Raw genomic sequence first — 16,913 nt, forward strand, 5'->3', positions numbered from 1 at the left:
GAACGCACTCCCCTCTTCATGCTACACAGAGTTGTTACAGACCTCCTAGGATGAGACATTCTTTCAATCTACAAATGATTATAAAACTCTAAGCATAAATGGCAATAAACAATACAAATCTAACATCTTCCTTCCCACCATCAACAAAGTCTTCATATATGGCGTCATGTGATCACTGGAAGCTTAAAACATCTCCCTTTTTGTGCTCAGTGAAAGCCTGAATGGATGGAGGTGTTTTACCTGCTGCGACCTGAGAGCAGGTAACATGATGTGAGTCAGCAGAGTTTCTAGACTGTTCAGGACGCCACCGCCGCCGCTGCAGTCCAACACGCCAAAGTTCACTTCCTGGAAACATCAGGTTGCACGAGAAGATCAGAATGATTGGCTGCATCCATGTCACAGTCAACCAATGAGGTCTGTGCAGTTTGTTAAATTTGCAGGTGAGGAGGTGACCCAGACCAGTTACTGACCTGCTGCACGTTGGCGGTGGTTATGGCCTTCTCAGTGGTTCTCAGGAAGAACAGACATTTCCCCAGTAAAGGCTGGAAACACAGAACGTGATGGAGGTCAGATCCTTTAACGTGACGCAGACAGAGCACTTCCTCTGCACTCTGTCACCAAAGTTCACCATGCAAAGGAAAACCTTTCATGGGCTTTAAAGACGGGGTGGTTGGAGAGCTCCGCAGGCTGCTCATTACCACTGATGGGAGTAACGGCGCTACTTTTTCAGTAACGAGTAATCTAATTACTATTCCTATCGCTACAACACCGTTACCGTTACTAACAAGAAAATGTGGTCCGTTACTATGTTTCAACAAACAGACGGTTGAAGCTGTGTTCAGCTCACAGCATCTTATACCAGCTGCAGGAAGTAGCTGTAAGTAATCTGGGCGCTACAGCTTTAAGCAGCTGCGCGCTCCCGCAGACAGACGATCACTTTTTGGCACAACAGCTGGAGCTCAGGGGGCAAAACAATCGCATGAGTGCTGCTGTTTGACTGAGGAAGAATAAAGTAGTCGTGGCCAATCACATGAGCACTTAAAGACAAAGCAACACGGTGACATATACCAGTTTATAAATTGTGTTGATAGGAAACGTAAAACCAGAGTCATGATAAACAAGATATACGCCTGTTTGTTCCTCAATAGTTTCATGTTTACTGTCTAAGGACAGCAGCGAGACCTCTCTGCTTATGAGCTGCTGTCAGACCTGCAGGTATCAGGCTGGGATGTTTCCTTTATACTGGACACAAATGATGTTTTTGGAGTGGCACAAATAATTTGTGGCATCTTATTGAAGAACAGCTGATTGTTCTGTAAATAGGTTAATGGTTATTAAAAAAAAAGGTAAATGGCTGCAAAAAACTTTGTTATTTGCAAAACTTGTGTGTATAATTTTCAAATTTATATTTAAATTTAAAGTTATGAAAATGATTCATTAAACATGTTTGTGGTTGTTACAGTAAAAATATAACTTTCTCGATTCGGAGTTTATGTTTTCTGTCTGATTTTAGATCAATTGTGTTAATACAGTTTGTCAGAATAAAAACATAACTGTAGATTCAGACACGTGAGGTTGTGCTGAAAACAATGAGACCAAACAAGGCAAAGTTAATAGTTCTTAAAGGTAAATGTGGAGGAAACATCAACAGTGGTCACGGCTGGGGCAGCAGTCGTGTGGTGGAATGAAGGAGGACCCAAGATGCAGACGGCGGTGGAGATGCCAGTGGAGATTTATTTACAGTGAAAATAACAAAGGTGAAGAAGCGAACATAAAGCTAAACTGGGACAAACTAACAGACAAAGCAGAAAACATGAGGGCAGCAGGGAAACACAGAGAGACGTGGAGACACACAGAGTAATGCAGACGAACACAGGCAGACACACACTATAAATACACACGAGGTAATGAGGGAATGACACACAGGAGGGGAGCACAGCTGAACCACAAGACGAGACACAAACCTTCAAAGTAAAACAGGAAACAGACTGTTTCACAACACAAACTTAAGGACACGAACAGAGCACAGAGGACAGACGCAGGCAGGGCTGATAAAACACGGAAGCACTAAACATAAGAACCAAACCCTAAGAACGAACACAAAATCAGAATAAACACCAAACACAAGATGAAACCAAAAGGAAACAAAACGCCGGCTCAGCGACCCCGGACCATGACATGACCCAGGACCATGACAAAAGGAGTTCACAATGGCCGATTATACCCTGGAGCCCAGAGGGTATTTTTGTAACACAATAGTTACTTTTCCTAGTAATTAATTACATCTAGAACCTTGTAGCTCAGTTACTTTTTTGAAGAAGTAATTAGTAACTATAATTAATGACTATTTGAAAGTAACTTGCCCAACACTGGATATGAGCGAGTTTCCCAGCTGGTGCAAACTGCAAAGCTTCTCCTGTTTGACGTGGATCTATTCAGCTTTTATTTCCTGATCATTTTAAGCATCAACAAAGTTTCTAAAAACAAACAGTTTGTCATCATTCATAAACTCTGAGGTCACAGGCGTGTTTTTATTCCTGTCCCATGTTTTACAGTTTCTGCATATCAGAGCTGCCAACACGGCACCGACTCAGGCTGGAACTGACTTTAAATACTTCATCATTCATGTTCCTGTTAAAACCACATCCAGGGGAAATGTTATTAGCATGTAGCCTTTAGCTCATGTTCGGAGTGCTGCTCCTCCATGTTTGTAGTCCTTTTTTCTGTGAATAAGTGTTTGTGGAGCTTTGAGCTCCTCAGACTTCAGCCTCTCGACCTCCTGATGTTCAGCCTGCAGCTGTCAGTCATCCAGTGTTTGCTCAAAGACTTTAATCACCTGGTTAACCAAACAAAGCAGCACAGTTTGATCCATGGAAACACAAACACGCTCAGGCTCATCATCTCTGAACAGGACAATGATGAATCGTAGGCTCGGGATTGTTTGGAGCTTAAAGAGAAATCAGATACATCAGAACACAAAACCCCGAGAGGTGGATCAATGTGACGTCACACACCTGAACTCTGAGTCCTCCAGTCTGATCCAGGCTCGTGCTTTAAGACAGTTTCTGTGTAACACTCAGCTCAGGTGTGTTCAGGACATTTGCTGAACGTAAAGATGGCGCCGGTGTGTATGGCAGGCCGTCCTCGTCCCCGCCTTGGCTTAGTACTCCTTATTGTTTTGTTTTTGGTTTTATGCTCACTAGGTGGCTGTGCACTAATAACTTATGACAGACATATGCTTTTGAATCTCAGATTCTCTTACTCCCACCGCCCGGATCCATGTTGGACCCTGGGTGACGCCACCCCTCTATGGCCAGACTCCCTCACCAGTATGTCCTGCCTACCTCTCTCCAACTTGCACAGGAAATGTTACAGGAAACGAGGTAAAAGGAGTGGATCTGCCCCGCTGGTTTTCAAACCTACCCAGCCCTTCCAGTGGCTTGCCTCCCTGTTCGGTCCTGAATAACGTCCTCCGGTCGTGGCGTCCATCACAACAACCTCAGCGTCCTGCGACGTGCCACCGCTGGTGACCTAGCTCCTCGGACACGGATGGCTTTATTTAATGTCAGGTCGCTGACGAACAAGGCTTTTCTTTTAAATGACTTTTTCCTCGCCGCGGGACTGGACGTTTTACTCCTGACGGAGACGTGGACTTCTCCCGGTGAGTTCATCCCCTTCTCTGAGCTTCTCCCCTCAGACTGTGTCTTTTTTAGCTCGCCGAGGCTCACTGGCAGAGGTGGTGGCTTAGCTTCGGTTTTTAAAAATAAACAAAAAGTTCGGCTGCTACCCTCCCCTACCTACCCTAGCTTTGAAGCACAGCTACTGGAGATGACTGACTCTTTGACTACTCTGTGTGTTGTGGTCTATCGTCCGCCTAAATACAACAAGACTTTCATCTCTGAATTCTCTGACTTTTTAGGATCTGTTCTTTTTAAACATGGCTGTGTTCTTATTACTGGCGATTTTAATATACATGTCTGCTGTAAGAACAACCCATTGGCTAAAGATTTTCTAACTGACTCTTTTAACCTCACTCAGTGGGTTAATGAACCAACCCATGCTAAAGGCCATACCCTTGACCTGGTCTTCTCATATGGCTTGGACATTTGCATTAGGGCTGGGTATCGTCACTGATTTCTAGAATCGATTCGTTTCCGATTCACACGGTCCCGAATCGATTCGATCCACGATTCGATTCAATTCGATTCGATTTAATTCGATTCGATTCAATTAAATTCGATTTAAATCTGGGAAATTTTGACAGTCAGAAATATTATAATTCAGATCAGTACATTTACATATTTTTGTATCAATAAAAAGGAAGCTCACACACGCAAGACTTTATCAAAGGTGTGAGCGTCACAGCAGCTGCCTTTGTGTCAAAGTAGCTGAAGATAAAACACAGAAAAACATGAAGGTGGTTTTCCTGGCCTGGGATTTTATAAAAATATTCTGCAGTACATCAAAAACGAAAGAAAACCATTAATCAACATATGAACGTTACCTCTGACGTTACAGCGGTTTTATTAGAGACACGGCTAAGCGTTTTGCATTTTACATAATTTTAAAAAGTTTAAATTTGTTCAGTATTGAACATCAGAAATTAGGTTTTCTTTTCGGAAGTATGTAAAACGAAAAAAAAAACCCAGCGGCGACAGCGCTGTGAACAACAGTAGACTTGTGCGTAACAAGCAAGCGAATAATGCAGAAAACAGATTTTTAGACGGTAAACTGTTCTTGAAGTACAGAGAGAGAGAGAGAGAGAGAGAGAGAGCTGTGCATGAAGGTGTGATTTTATCGTGGTGGAAGCAAAACAGTAAAAGTCAAGAGTGATTTCATGACGATGTTTATGTGAAGCGTAGTTTGGATCTTCTTTTGCTGCTGGTTCAGTCAATATTGTTTGGAGAGAGATCAAACTAACAGCTTTAGAATCATCGCAAAAAGGGCGTGAACACAAAGCGCCGACCCGCCGAAACATCAGAATCAGCGAGCTGTCGGCTTTCAGCCCCGACCGTGTCCGTGCAGTTGTTGTGCCAAAAAGTGATTGTCTGCCAGAAAGTGATTGCCGTCTGCGGGAGCGCGCGCAGCTGCGCTTAAAGCTGCAGCGCCCCTCGGGTGAGAAAGGCGACATCTCACTGATTCTGATCCGCGGGTCCGCGCTGTGTGTTTACGTCCTTGTGCAGAATCCGTGTACCTGCTCTCATTTACTGTCTTAGCTGTTTGGTGGTTGTTGAAATTTTGTGAGGTTTCACCTGAGATTCTGGCGTTTCGGGCAAAATAAATTTATATTAAAAAATCGATTCAGGATTTTAATGAATCGATTTCACGTTATCCAAGCCAGAATCGATTTTAATCGATGAATCGATTATTAAAACCCACCCCTAATTTGCATCAAGGATATAAACAATGCTGGGTTCTGACCACTCCCCGGTCATCTTTGATGTTGACTTAGGTAATACTGAATTGCACCTTGAGGCTGTTAAGGTTCAGAATATTAAAGGAGGAGTACCGGAGGAAGTCTAAAATAACAACTCTGGTCCAAGAGGTAAGGTCAAACGAAGATTTAATGAACACACGTGTGGGAGACAAACCACTGAACAGAATCAGCATTGATCTCGTTTAACAATACATGGAACAAAGGTTTTATACCCTTAGGGGTAATACAACACCCCCCCTTTTTGCATTAAACAGATACCATACATGCATACGTCAATCCAAAACCACAAACATCTGCTGGCGACTTTTGACACAGTTTGAAAAGAACAGTGCCTCGTCTCACTCCCAGGTGTCTTCTTGTCAGCACCGGATGCTCGCTTATCTCTCTGGAACATCAGGCCCACGTTCTGCAATAAACGGTACTTTTGCAGGCACACTTTGCAGTCATAAGCAAAAATATGTTTAAACTCTTACCTATAAATGAACCTAACTACTGTGTATGTGTGTGTGTGTGTGTGTGTATCGGTGTGTGTGTGTGGTATGTCAGCCTCAAATGAACCTTGTTTCACCTCACACCTCACCTACTAAGACTCACAACCAGACAGAGGCCGCTCTCGTATGTGTCTCAATCTAAAACTGCATATGTAGCATATTTGAATAAATGTTTTACTGGAACTGTCCTAAATGTCACTACTCAAAACTTAATCTTCTGCTTAGTATAAGAATATAAATGGTGATAAAAGATAAGGATAATAACGAATAACCTGGTATAAATGTGTTGTAGGCGTGCATGCAATTCCTTCCACAGCTCTTAGTCAACCTCACAGTAGATTGGCTGATCATAACGCCAGCCAAAAGTTTTTGACCCTCAATTAACAGACCGAGCCACAACTCCTTTAAAAGCACGGGATGCAATGTGTTATAAAGTAAACATAAAATGATTATAGCCATTCCTTTAACAAGGGTTACAAGTTGCCAGTATGTTTGCTCTTCTTAATATAGTCTGAAGCTGTACTTGATTAATACAATATATATGCTACTGATTAAATGATAACAAAAACATCTTTCTTCACCCCACAAGGCCCTCCTTCGTCCTATGCGTACAGTTAATGCTGAAACTGTGGCAAATTTTTCTGCTTCTTTTTTGAATTCTGCATCCACTACGTTTGATTGTTTTACCTCTCATATGGTTGAGGACTTCGCCAACACCTTGTTAACCATATGCTCCTCTATCCTTGACACTGTTGCACCTATTAAAATGAAGCGCCCTAGAACTTATTCCCAATGTTGGTTAAACAACTCTACACGCGCCTTACGACGTGTGTGTCGACGTGATGAGAGGAGGTGGAGAAAAGATAAACTCCAGGTATCTTATGAAATCCTACGTACCAGCCGCTCGAAATTCCAAACTGCTGCCAAAATGGCCAAAGTGGCTTTTCTATCAAAAATTATCCTGGCTAATGGTCACAACCCCCAAACACTATTTAAAATTTTTAATTCTGTGGTCAATCCCTGCCCTGTTATGCCGCGTGCTCTCCGGCTCTTTGCGAACAATTTTTAAATCACTTCTTAGATAAAGTTTCATCTCTTAAGTCTTCACTTCCTTTAATGTCAAGCCCTGTTTTTACCCCTGGTTGTTCGTCTACTTTCCATCAGTTTGAGCCCGTGTCACTTCTTACTCTTAAGCGTTTAGTTGAACAACTGAACAATACTAATCCTATACATGATACCCTCCCATCTCGCATAGTTAGGGACTGCTTCGATGTAATTGGACCCAGTATTTTATCGCTATTGTATTCTTCCTTACTCTCTGGCTGCGTCCCATCAGCTTTTAAACATGCTATAGTTCAGCCTGTTCTTAACAAAAGGAACCTTGATTATAATGACTATGTGAATTACAGGCCGATCTCTAAGCTCCCTGCTCCTGTCCAAAATCCTTGAGAAGATAGTTCTTCTACAACTCCAGGCGTACCTGGATGAGAACGACATTAATGATAAATTCCAGTCTGCCTTCAAACCACATCATAGCACCGAAACAGCGTTGCTTAGAGTCCTTAACGATCTTCTTCTAATTGCTGATAATGGACGCTCTGCGGTCCTAGTTTTATTGGATTTATCCTCGGCCTTCGATATGGTAGATCACAACATCTTATTAGCGAGGCTTGAGCATACTGTAGGCATTAAAGGTGTTGCCCTTGATTGGTTTAAATCATACCTCTCCAATAGGTTCTTCTCAGTCAACCTGGGCACTTGTTCTTCCTCTGCTGCACCTGTCTGCTGTGGCGTGCCTCAAGGATCTGTGTTAGGCCCTATTCTGTTCTCACTGTATATGCTCCCTCTAAGTGCAATCTTTGAGAAATACCGCACCGCTTTCCACTGCTATGCTGACGATATACAGATCTACTTTGAACTAAATGATGATCTTGCTTTGTCCTTGCACTGTTTCCAAGAGTGCATGCGCGAGGTCAAAGAATGGCTCCTAGCAAACTCTCTTATCCTAAATGATAAGAAAACTGAAATCGTGGTATTTGGCAGCAACGTTCCTCGTGGCCAACTTCGTGATGCCTTTGGTTCCCTTACCAGCTCCCTTTCTGACACTGTTAGCAATCTGGGCGTGTTGCTTGACAGCTCGTTCAAACTCGATAAACAAGTGTCTGCTGTAGTTCGATCTAGTTTCTACCAACTCCGTCTCATCTCTAAGGTTAGGCAGTATGTTCTGGATAAGGACCTGGAAAAGCTCATCCACGCCTTTGTGACCTCGAGGCTGGATTACTGCTACTCACTTTATTTTGGTCTTCATTCTGCCCTCCTTCATAGACTGCAGACAGTCCAAAATGCTGCAGCACGCATTCTGACCAGAACTGGGAAGTTTGCCTGTATCACTCCTGTCCTAGCTGATCTGCATTGGCTACCCATAAAATACCGTATCCAATTTAAAATACTGCTGCTTACGTTTAAAATTACCAACAACACAGCACCGAGCTACCTTAAGGAACTCCTTAAATCGTATGTTCCTGCCAGAGCATTAAGATCATCTACTCAGTTACTCTTGGTGCAGCCTAGATCTCGGCTGAAGTCTAGAGGTGACCGGGCGTTTGCCCTGGCTGCACCAGAGTTGTGGAATAACCTTCCGATTGCGATCCGGGCGTCCGATTCTATCCAATCTTTTAAATCACGGTTAAAAACCTATTTGTTTAATCTCGCCTTTCCTGCTTGTTAATGCTCGCACCTGACTCTTAGACTTACTCTATTTTTTTTATACATATTTTTTATGGCTTGTGTTTTTATTATGTTTTTATTTGATATGCCTTTTATATTACCCCTGTGTACTAATGGCATTGACCTGTGAGTATATTTGATACTTTGCTAAGGCCTTATAATACTCGTGTTACTTCTCTGTCTTTTATGTTAAGCACTTTGGTATACCGCTGGTTTTTAAATGTGCTCTATAAATAAAGATTGTTGTTGTTGCTTGGAAGAAGCCGTCTGTGGATAAATCCTGCTCTCCACCTCAGCTGTCAGGTTTATCCAGAGAACGGCCGTCCTGACTTCCAGCAGCCCCACAGTCCTCGTTTCTAATAAACTGGCATTACTGAAACCAACCGTCTGCCTCGCTCTTCAATCATCTGCTCGTTGCTATTTTACCAGCAGAACCTTCCACTCATATCAGCATTTTTCTGTGATTCTCACATGAACTAAGCATAAAAAGCTGAAGCCAACCTCAGAGTTCCCCATAGTGAGGAAGAGTTTCCTCTGAGCCACAGCTGAGTTTGATGCGTCCACAGAGGAAGACTGACGGGAGGACAGACTCTGGGAGAAAGGCAGATATTAAAAGATATGAATACAAAGTACGCTGCAACAAACAGCAGATCATGAAGAGCGGTTAGACCTTCATGTGTCATTTAAATGTGATCAAAGTTACCTGTTTGACATCCTGATAGAAGAAAATCAGCTTCTTGGATCCGTTTGCAGCAAAGAATTCATGGATCAGACTGAACTGGAAGAATCAGACATTAATGACTCAAAGGTTCAACTCTGAGGAAGGATCACGTCTCTGAACTTACTCTGTCATCAGAGACGATGGCGTCTTCCACCGCCGCCTCCTCCAGGCTGCCGGCGTCTGCCAGCCTGCTCATCAGGTATTTATGTCGGGCATCCAGAGCTGCCCGCCGTTCCTCCTTCACGGCTCTCGCCTGTTTGGCTGCTTCTCTCCTCGCCTCATTGGACAGCAGCATCGTCCTTTTACCAGACACCTGGAGAAACATCAGCTCAGTCTACAGACGCAGAGACCAGTGAGAGCCAAACATCTGCAGGTTTCTGAGGACCACGTTTGACCCTGACTGGAGGCATCGATTCTGAGTGTGACTGCCTAAACTGAGCTACTGTCCCCCCTCCACTGAGTCGCCACGTTCTCCTGTGATGTGTCATGGGGGGAAGTGTTCCTCACGGTTGGACTCGTGAGAAGTTCAGTCAGTTTCTTCAAGCTTTAAAAAGACGCGTTTTCCGTCTCTGGATTTCAGCAGAAACAAATGTGAACACAGCACTTTTTGATTGAGTATAAAAGGATGAAAGAGTCAGTGATTAGTAACATTGTTGCTGACTGGTGCTGTTGTAGAGCTGTCTGTGGATCCTCACGTTCCTGGAAGCCTTCCCTGGATTGCTCAGATATCATTAACTGGTTTGTGTCCAGTAGAATCAGGTGTTGTGGATGCAGGCAGGTGAGGCCTGTACAGTCAGCGCTGTGTGACGTTAGCTTAGACTTATTTCTGTTGTTATCATCCTTCAGGTTAATGTTGTTTTCATTGTGCATCACAGGAAGTGTGGGTGGCTGTTAGCCTCACAGCTCATGGAGAGTTGCTGCTGCTCTGCCTCCTTTTTGATGTTCCTGCTCTTTGTGGCTTTGTGTTACTTTGTGTCGTGTCTGAAACAAAGTGAGTCCATGTTACTAACTGTAGTCGGCTCTCTGTCTCACGCACAGCTGACTGTTGTCTGAATGAAAGTATTTTTATACTTTGTGTGATCTGTTGGGTCTTTGAGCCCTTTTTAAACAGCATGTGAGCCACATGTATGTGTGTATATGAAAGCTTGTTTGTAATGCATAAAACTGTTGCTTATTCTAGAGCTGTTGCTGTGCCTGATTGGTCTACTCGCTCTAAACTGAAGGTTGACTTGATTATTTTGGTTTTTACATGTTGTCAATAAACCAACTTCTTTATGATTTGAACGGCGTCTCTGACGTGTCACAGGCCTGTCAGCTTTCTTGGTGATTGCTATAGTTTTGAGCTTCATGCTCTGGCTGTTGTTGGCTTTTCCTCTTTCATATTAAAGCTTTTGTCCTACATTTGGCTCTAAAGTCTAATCCCAGCACTGTGTCTGGGTGTGTGATGGTTGTTTCCTGCTCTTTCTCATGAAACAGTCACAACATTCTCAGTCCAACTTTCACTCTGTGCTGCGTTTGCTGCAGCTGCAGTGAACATGGTGCCGTTTGCCTTTAGGAAAGTTGTGCACAAAGGCTTTTTCTCTAGCAGACAGCTGTGTGGCTAAAAGTCAGATCACCTCCTCCCATCATTTTTTACCACCTCAGTCACACTGGACTGAAACAAGAGTGAAACTAGGAAGAATCAGAGTTTGTCCAGTGACTGCACTGATTTTCTTCACATTCACAAACTGATTCTAAGTAGTTGCATCAGCCAGCTAATCAGCCGGACACTGAGCGTCCAACACACTCCCTGAAGGAAACGATTACATCCTCCAAACAATCACAATCTGACTCTGAATGACTGTAATTATTCTCTGATTTGTGAATAACTGGAATTTATCGATGCAGACACGTTGCCAACCTGATGAAGTCAGTCTGAGTCGCATCTCTTTGGCTAACTTAACTCAAGTGGTTGCCGACTATTCTGGTTATGTTCCCATATAACAGCAAGGCTGCTGAGCACCTCTGTCACTCTGCACTTATGTTCCCAGTTCTCATTGGTGGAGGAATTTTCCAGGAATTCCTGGGACCAGCTTTCCATGAGAGACCCAATCAGGAGCGACTGTCCTGGACACTCCCAGTATCACAGGGACTCACAAACCCGTCGACCACAGTGAGAAGACTGATGGTCACAGGCCCACATGTAGCTTTAGATCACACGTGTGCACTTCCTGTGGTCACTGCTGTAACTCTAGACTCACCGAGGGGCCAGTGGTTGGTGAGGCGGCAGCAGCTGGAGTCATGTGACTAATGGCTCTCAGGTTCTGTCCTCCTATTCGCCGGTGTCCTTCACCTGTCACACCTGGTCCAGAAAGAGTGAGAATGTTCAGAGCTTTAATGGAAAAGAATATTCTTACATATAAAAGGCCTGTAACAAGTATTGTAGTGCTAATCAGGATGAAGTCCATCATGAAGACTTCAGAGTGGTTCAGACAGTCGCTGGTTTCATCCACAGAGCCTCCAGGCTGCATATCAAAGGATCCTGAGGAATGACAGTGAACCCGAGTTCCCCTCATTACATTCATGTGTGTGACTGTGAGGAAAAGGTGATTGTATGAACGTGTGTGAGCGAGTGAATGAGGCTTGTATCAGAGTGGAGATAATGTCAGCGGCACAAGCTGGACGCTGCCAGGTGTCACATGTGAATCTGTGCATCAGTGTCTGCACCTTTGTGGAGGTGAAGCTCAGGAGGTTTGTTCAAAGCTCTGTCTGCTCCATCTTTCTTTCCCTCAGGCCTCTCCAGATCAGGAAGGAGGTCCTGTTCTCCTTCTCCCTCCTGGACTTCTGGATCCAGGGAAGGATCAAAGTCTCTCAGCCCAGCATCAGAGCTTCTGGCTGGGGGAGGACTGGAAGTTTCAGCTGGAGGCTGAGAGCCTGGATCTGCCATCTGAGTCACAATTCAAATATTCTCAGTAATCTCATTTTGAAATTCTGCAGCTCGTTCATTTTGACTGAATGTGGGACAGCAGCACATCTGTACTGCTTCAGCTGGACCTCTAACAGCACTTTGTAAATGTTGGACTGTTTGATCTTTCAGCTGCTTCATAAAGCTGCAGATCTTTTCATTGGTAACAGCTCTGACTGCAGCATGCGCTGCTCTTAAACCTGCAGCTATAGTTGTGCATTAATAACCTTCACAGATGTCCAGGTTACCCCTGCTGTGTGCTCTGATGCACATGTGCTGAACTCCTTTATTCACACAGCCACGTGTTTCTCACCTGCTGCCAATGAAAGCTGTTAGTTTTTAAATAAGAAGAGATTTTACAAAAAGCTTTTTCTCTTTTTTAATGTTTAATAGAAACATTTCATTTCAATCATTTCCTTTTTTCTTACATTTGACTGATGCTATCATCTTTCTGTGAAACTGTGCTGCCATCATCTATCATAAGACCACAGATAAAGTGAAGATAAATCTGGTGTTAATAAAGCTCCCAAATAAAAACAAGACTCAGTAATAATAATGAGACGATGTTTCATCAGATCAGAAACCAGCAGGGTTATAATACCTGTGCTGACTCACCTGTGTGCGTCTGTCTGAGGACGAGTCTCTGATACTCTGGGACCAACCAGTGAAGTCAGACTAACAGTGGAAACAGGAAGTGAATGAAAGTTTGACTGTCTCCATGGTAACCCAGGCCGGGGGATTGTGTGTGTTTCTTAGTGACTCTGTAACCAAACACACAACAAAGCTGCCTCCTCTGTGGCTGTTCATTCATTTATAGTTCCTGATCTCTGAATTCAAACTCCAGCATAAGAAAGCAGGCAGCAAAACTTTATTTAAACAGGCAGAAGCACAACGTGCTGCTCAAAGCAGAAGCACAGAGGAGAGTTTAAACCTCAGTAAACACTGATCATGTGGTTCAATAGGTTATTCCAGCATTACAGGTAGAAACAGCTTCAGTTATATTGGTGGAAACTGACGCTGGTCCCAGATAACCTGAGGTGTTGCTCTTCAACCTGTAGATGTGGTTCAGCATTAATGGAGCTTCACACATTTGCTGGTTTGTGCACTAATAATTACTGAGGTCCCAGACTCTGCTTCAGTCCATCCAATGTCCTGCTCAGCATCTAATCAGAGTCCAGGTTTTAACAAGAGACACTTTCAGAACTAAAGTGCAGTTTAAAAACACGTCACATGAAGATCACAATGACTCTGTCAGTGGTCTTTGAGATTGATGGTCACAGCTCCACAGACTCTTTCCAAGTCTGTCTTCATCCAGGTTCAGCTCTGTGGAAAGGCATCGATCCTCCTCACAGAGCAGCGATCAGCAGTGAGCTGGCTTCACTTCCTCGTGTCCATCACGTCTCGTGCTTTATCTGCTGTGATCTGACTGATTCCATCTCCTGATCATTGATAACACACTGCTGCAGGAGTTTATCCAGACGTTGGTTTAAAACAGGTTCAGACACTCTTTCAATAAACTGTGAGCGAACTGTGAGGAGCCTCTCAGCTGCTGGGACTCGGGCCTCAGCTGGGACACTCCTCATTAAGGTTTCTGTTCTTGGTGCTGAAGGAACAAAGATAACAGACATGTAACAGGACGCTGACCTGCAGATGAAAAGAGACTTAAGTATGATTTCAGTTAACTTTTATGAAATAACCAGATGTTTGCAGGGTCATTTCTGCTCTGGCATCTGGCAGCAACCTTACCTGCAGGTAAACAGATGATTTCCAGGTTTCTGTCCCCTCTTGGTCTTTGACCATCAGAGTCACAATCTCTGGATTTGACTGATTGACAGAAAGGTGCCGTTTTCATGACCAGTGGGTTATCCAGCTGTTTGATTCATGTCAGCAGCATTTAGTTTGTAACTGCTGACTCACCTCGGGCTGTATCCTGCTCTCAGGGTCACATGGACACTGTACCTGTGACCGAAGCTGCAAAGACAGTCAGCAGGGGTCTGGATGCATTCAGCACCACGTCCTTGTTGGGCCTTCAGTCACAGGACAGTTTATTATGCTGCTAACGTTAATAAGTCTGTTCACCTGTAGAGCTCATTTAAACACATCAGGTGTAGAACATCATGTGTCATGGCGTGTCCAAATTCACAGGCGGCATCCTCCTGAGGACCCGGCCTTCAAGGTCTACGTGGGCCGGGTCCTCCAAAGGTCGGGTAGGCCGGAAGTGAGCGGCTGTGACGGTCTGGCCTTCAGATTTGTGTCACCGCTGTCTCGGTGGAGTTTAATAAACTCAGCCGTCTGCTCCTTGTGTAACACTGATGAAGCGCTAATGAATTAATACAGGCTAGGTATTGAATGAAATATCAGGTTATTATTAATCAGAAGATTTAGGAATGCTACTGGAGCTGATGGGCAGTAATTAATGAATACACACAACACAAAATGCTTCTGCAGGTACCATGTATTTAACCGAAAGCAAAGAAAAACTCAACTTAAATAATCACTCCTGCTGCAGCTATTCAATTAATCGGAAAACCCAGTGGGGGTGCACAAAGATTCTTTTGGCTTATACCAAAAGTTCCCCATTGTCCAAAGAGAATATTGTATAATGTGATCAGCTATATGAAATGTATCTTTTTATTTTATCATTAAGCACATGTCTACGTGACTTTTCACCTAATAACTTTTGACATGAACTCTTCTGTGATAAACAACTTGCAGCTTCCTCTTTCTGTTTTGGAACATACAGACTTAGAAAAGGGGAACCTCAGCTCTGAGTTCTGAGAATAACTCTGTTATCTTTGTACACACACACACACACACACACACACACACACAGAAAAGTATAAATAAAAAACGCAGACAGAGATGAGGTGCAGATCCTGCGTTTCATGGCTGCCCTCGCGAGTTAAAGAAAATCTGCAGTGTTTGTGTGTTTTCTAACTCAGGTGTCTCAGCTGAACAAAGAACAGCAGGGTGATTTAAAGAAATCCCCTGTCACCCATAAACACCACATGTTAACATCAAAACACTGATCCACACTGAAGTCCATGAGGTTTATCTGAATGTGCTGAATGCCCTGGGGGGGGGTTACAATCCCTGGAACAGCCAGGTCTCTACAACCAGAAACAGCCTTTGTATGTGCAGCTTCAGAACCAGACTTGAAGTTCCAGTTAGTGTCCGATGTCCCAGAAACACTCAGGTGCTCACTGAGCAATCTCTTGAGGCCAACACTCAGAAAGTAAAGCAGTGGTTGGCTGAGCCTTTGTGGGAACATTTATCGTCTGTGCTGGAAAGGTGGAAACATCTGGGAGATGCAGCCTTAACACACTGGGTTTCACAAGTCCTTGGAGGCAGCTCACTGAACTCAGGGATGCAGACAAAATCAGCACTTGCAGGAACACAATGTGTCCTGTCACAATGAGCTTGGAAGCATAAACTGAGTTTTCCTCACTGACTGTTTTAGACAGTATTGTGGGAGCAACACAAAAAGCAGCTTCAGCTGGAAACACACAGTTTAGTGTCTTTGCTGCTTGTTTTAAGTCACAATAAACAGAAAACTCATTGTGACTCATGTCAGAATCAAATCACTCATATACAGGAAAGGAAGAGGCGGAGCTTATTTCCTGCAGGGAGAGGTTAGCAGTCTGTGTCTTTATCATGTCTGACTCCTAAAGAGCTGAAAAACACAGGCTGTTATTGGCTGGCTGACACTGGGATTAATGTCCTTGAAGCCAGCAGTCTTTAATGTCCAGCTTCAGAACGGGCAGGTGAAAAACAGCCCTTTATGTTCTCTGATTTCCAATAAACTGTCCTGATCACTGAGGGAGCAGAGAAAGTGTCTCCATCACTCACCACAGCTGGATGCTCTGAAATCCTGGAATCCAGCTGTGGAGGCGTGGACACAGTTTAGTAATCAGGGAACGGAAGACAGGAGGGAAACACAGCTGGGACCAATGACACACACGAGACAGGAAACAGTAACATAGGACTGTCAAAATAAAACAGGAAATATGACACAGAGTCCAAAGTAAGGAGACGTGGGACACAGTGAAGACACAGAAACCAGAACTATGATCACAAAACAAACAAACAAAGAGTGAATCAGCTGATTCAGTGTTTGTGACAAAAACATGGATCCTGGTTAATAAGTTGTATTTGTTGGTTTCTGTATTATTTTGTGTATCGTTCTTATGAGCTGTTGTTTTTTCACTGAAATATTATTTAATTGTTTTAAGCTTTTTGTTGACTTTGAAGTGCTTAAGTTGATATTTTTGAACATTTAATTTGTTCGATTATTGTAGAGTCGAAAAAACTGTCAAACGCAGCTGCTTCCAGCACGGCCGGAGGAGAGGTGGCCGAGCAGATGCACGACACACACGGCTCACAGGTTTGCATTTCTAGATGTTGCAGATGTTGCAGAAATTGAAAGTAAAGAACTCAGAGATCCAGCGCTGTCTCCTGCCCCTGATTTCTACACCACAACACAACGACAGGCGTAACTCACACAAACGGGTAACATGAGGCTCAGATGCTTTGGACATGTTCACATATACTGGACACAGAATGATGAAGATGGAGCTGCAGGAAGGAGGAAAA

At 43.8% G+C, this 16,913-nt stretch overlaps 1 protein-coding gene across 2 annotated transcripts; it reads right to left on the minus strand.

Annotated features, from left to right (window-relative positions):
- Positions 1 to 355: 355 nt before the first annotated feature.
- On the minus strand, positions 356 to 13,023 carry LOC120439255 (dynein heavy chain 5, axonemal-like). Of its 2 annotated transcripts, none has more exons than XM_039610053.1 (7): positions 12,936 to 13,023; positions 12,083 to 12,302; positions 11,617 to 11,717; positions 9,501 to 9,689; positions 9,359 to 9,433; positions 9,157 to 9,246; positions 356 to 542 (listed from the first exon to the last, which is right to left on the minus strand). In XM_039610053.1, the coding sequence occupies exons 2-7, from the start codon at positions 12,300 to 12,302 to the stop codon at positions 429 to 431; spliced, it is 789 nt and encodes a 262-aa protein (XP_039465987.1). In that variant the 5' UTR covers positions 12,936 to 13,023; the 3' UTR covers positions 356 to 428. The 2 variants fall into 2 exon arrangements, with proteins under 2 accessions (XP_039465987.1, XP_039465986.1); XM_039610052.1 differs by lacking the exon at positions 356 to 542 and adding an exon at positions 5,486 to 5,843.
- Between the last annotated feature and the right edge of the window lie 3,890 nt (positions 13,024 to 16,913).

Source organism: Oreochromis aureus, linkage group 3, assembly GCF_013358895.1.
Source record: "Oreochromis aureus strain Israel breed Guangdong linkage group 3, ZZ_aureus, whole genome shotgun sequence".
Lineage (NCBI taxonomy): Eukaryota > Metazoa > Chordata > Actinopteri > Cichliformes > Cichlidae > Oreochromis > Oreochromis aureus.

What these genes read in the sequence shown, in the direction of transcription:
- LOC120439255 (XM_039610052.1), bottom strand. Translation starts at nt 12,302, where the DNA reads ATGGCAGATCCAGGCTCTCAGCCTCCAGCTGAAACTTCCAGTCCTCCC. An exon ending in TGAGCTTCACCTCCACAAAG is followed by an intron (nt 11,718 to 12,082) that starts GTGCAGACACTG and finishes TTTCTGGACCAG; the next exon opens with GTGTGACAGGTGAAGGACAC. An exon ending in TCTATCAGGATGTCAAACAG is followed by an intron (nt 9,247 to 9,358) that starts GTAACTTTGATC and finishes CCTTTCTCCCAG; the next exon opens with AGTCTGTCCTCCCGTCAGTC.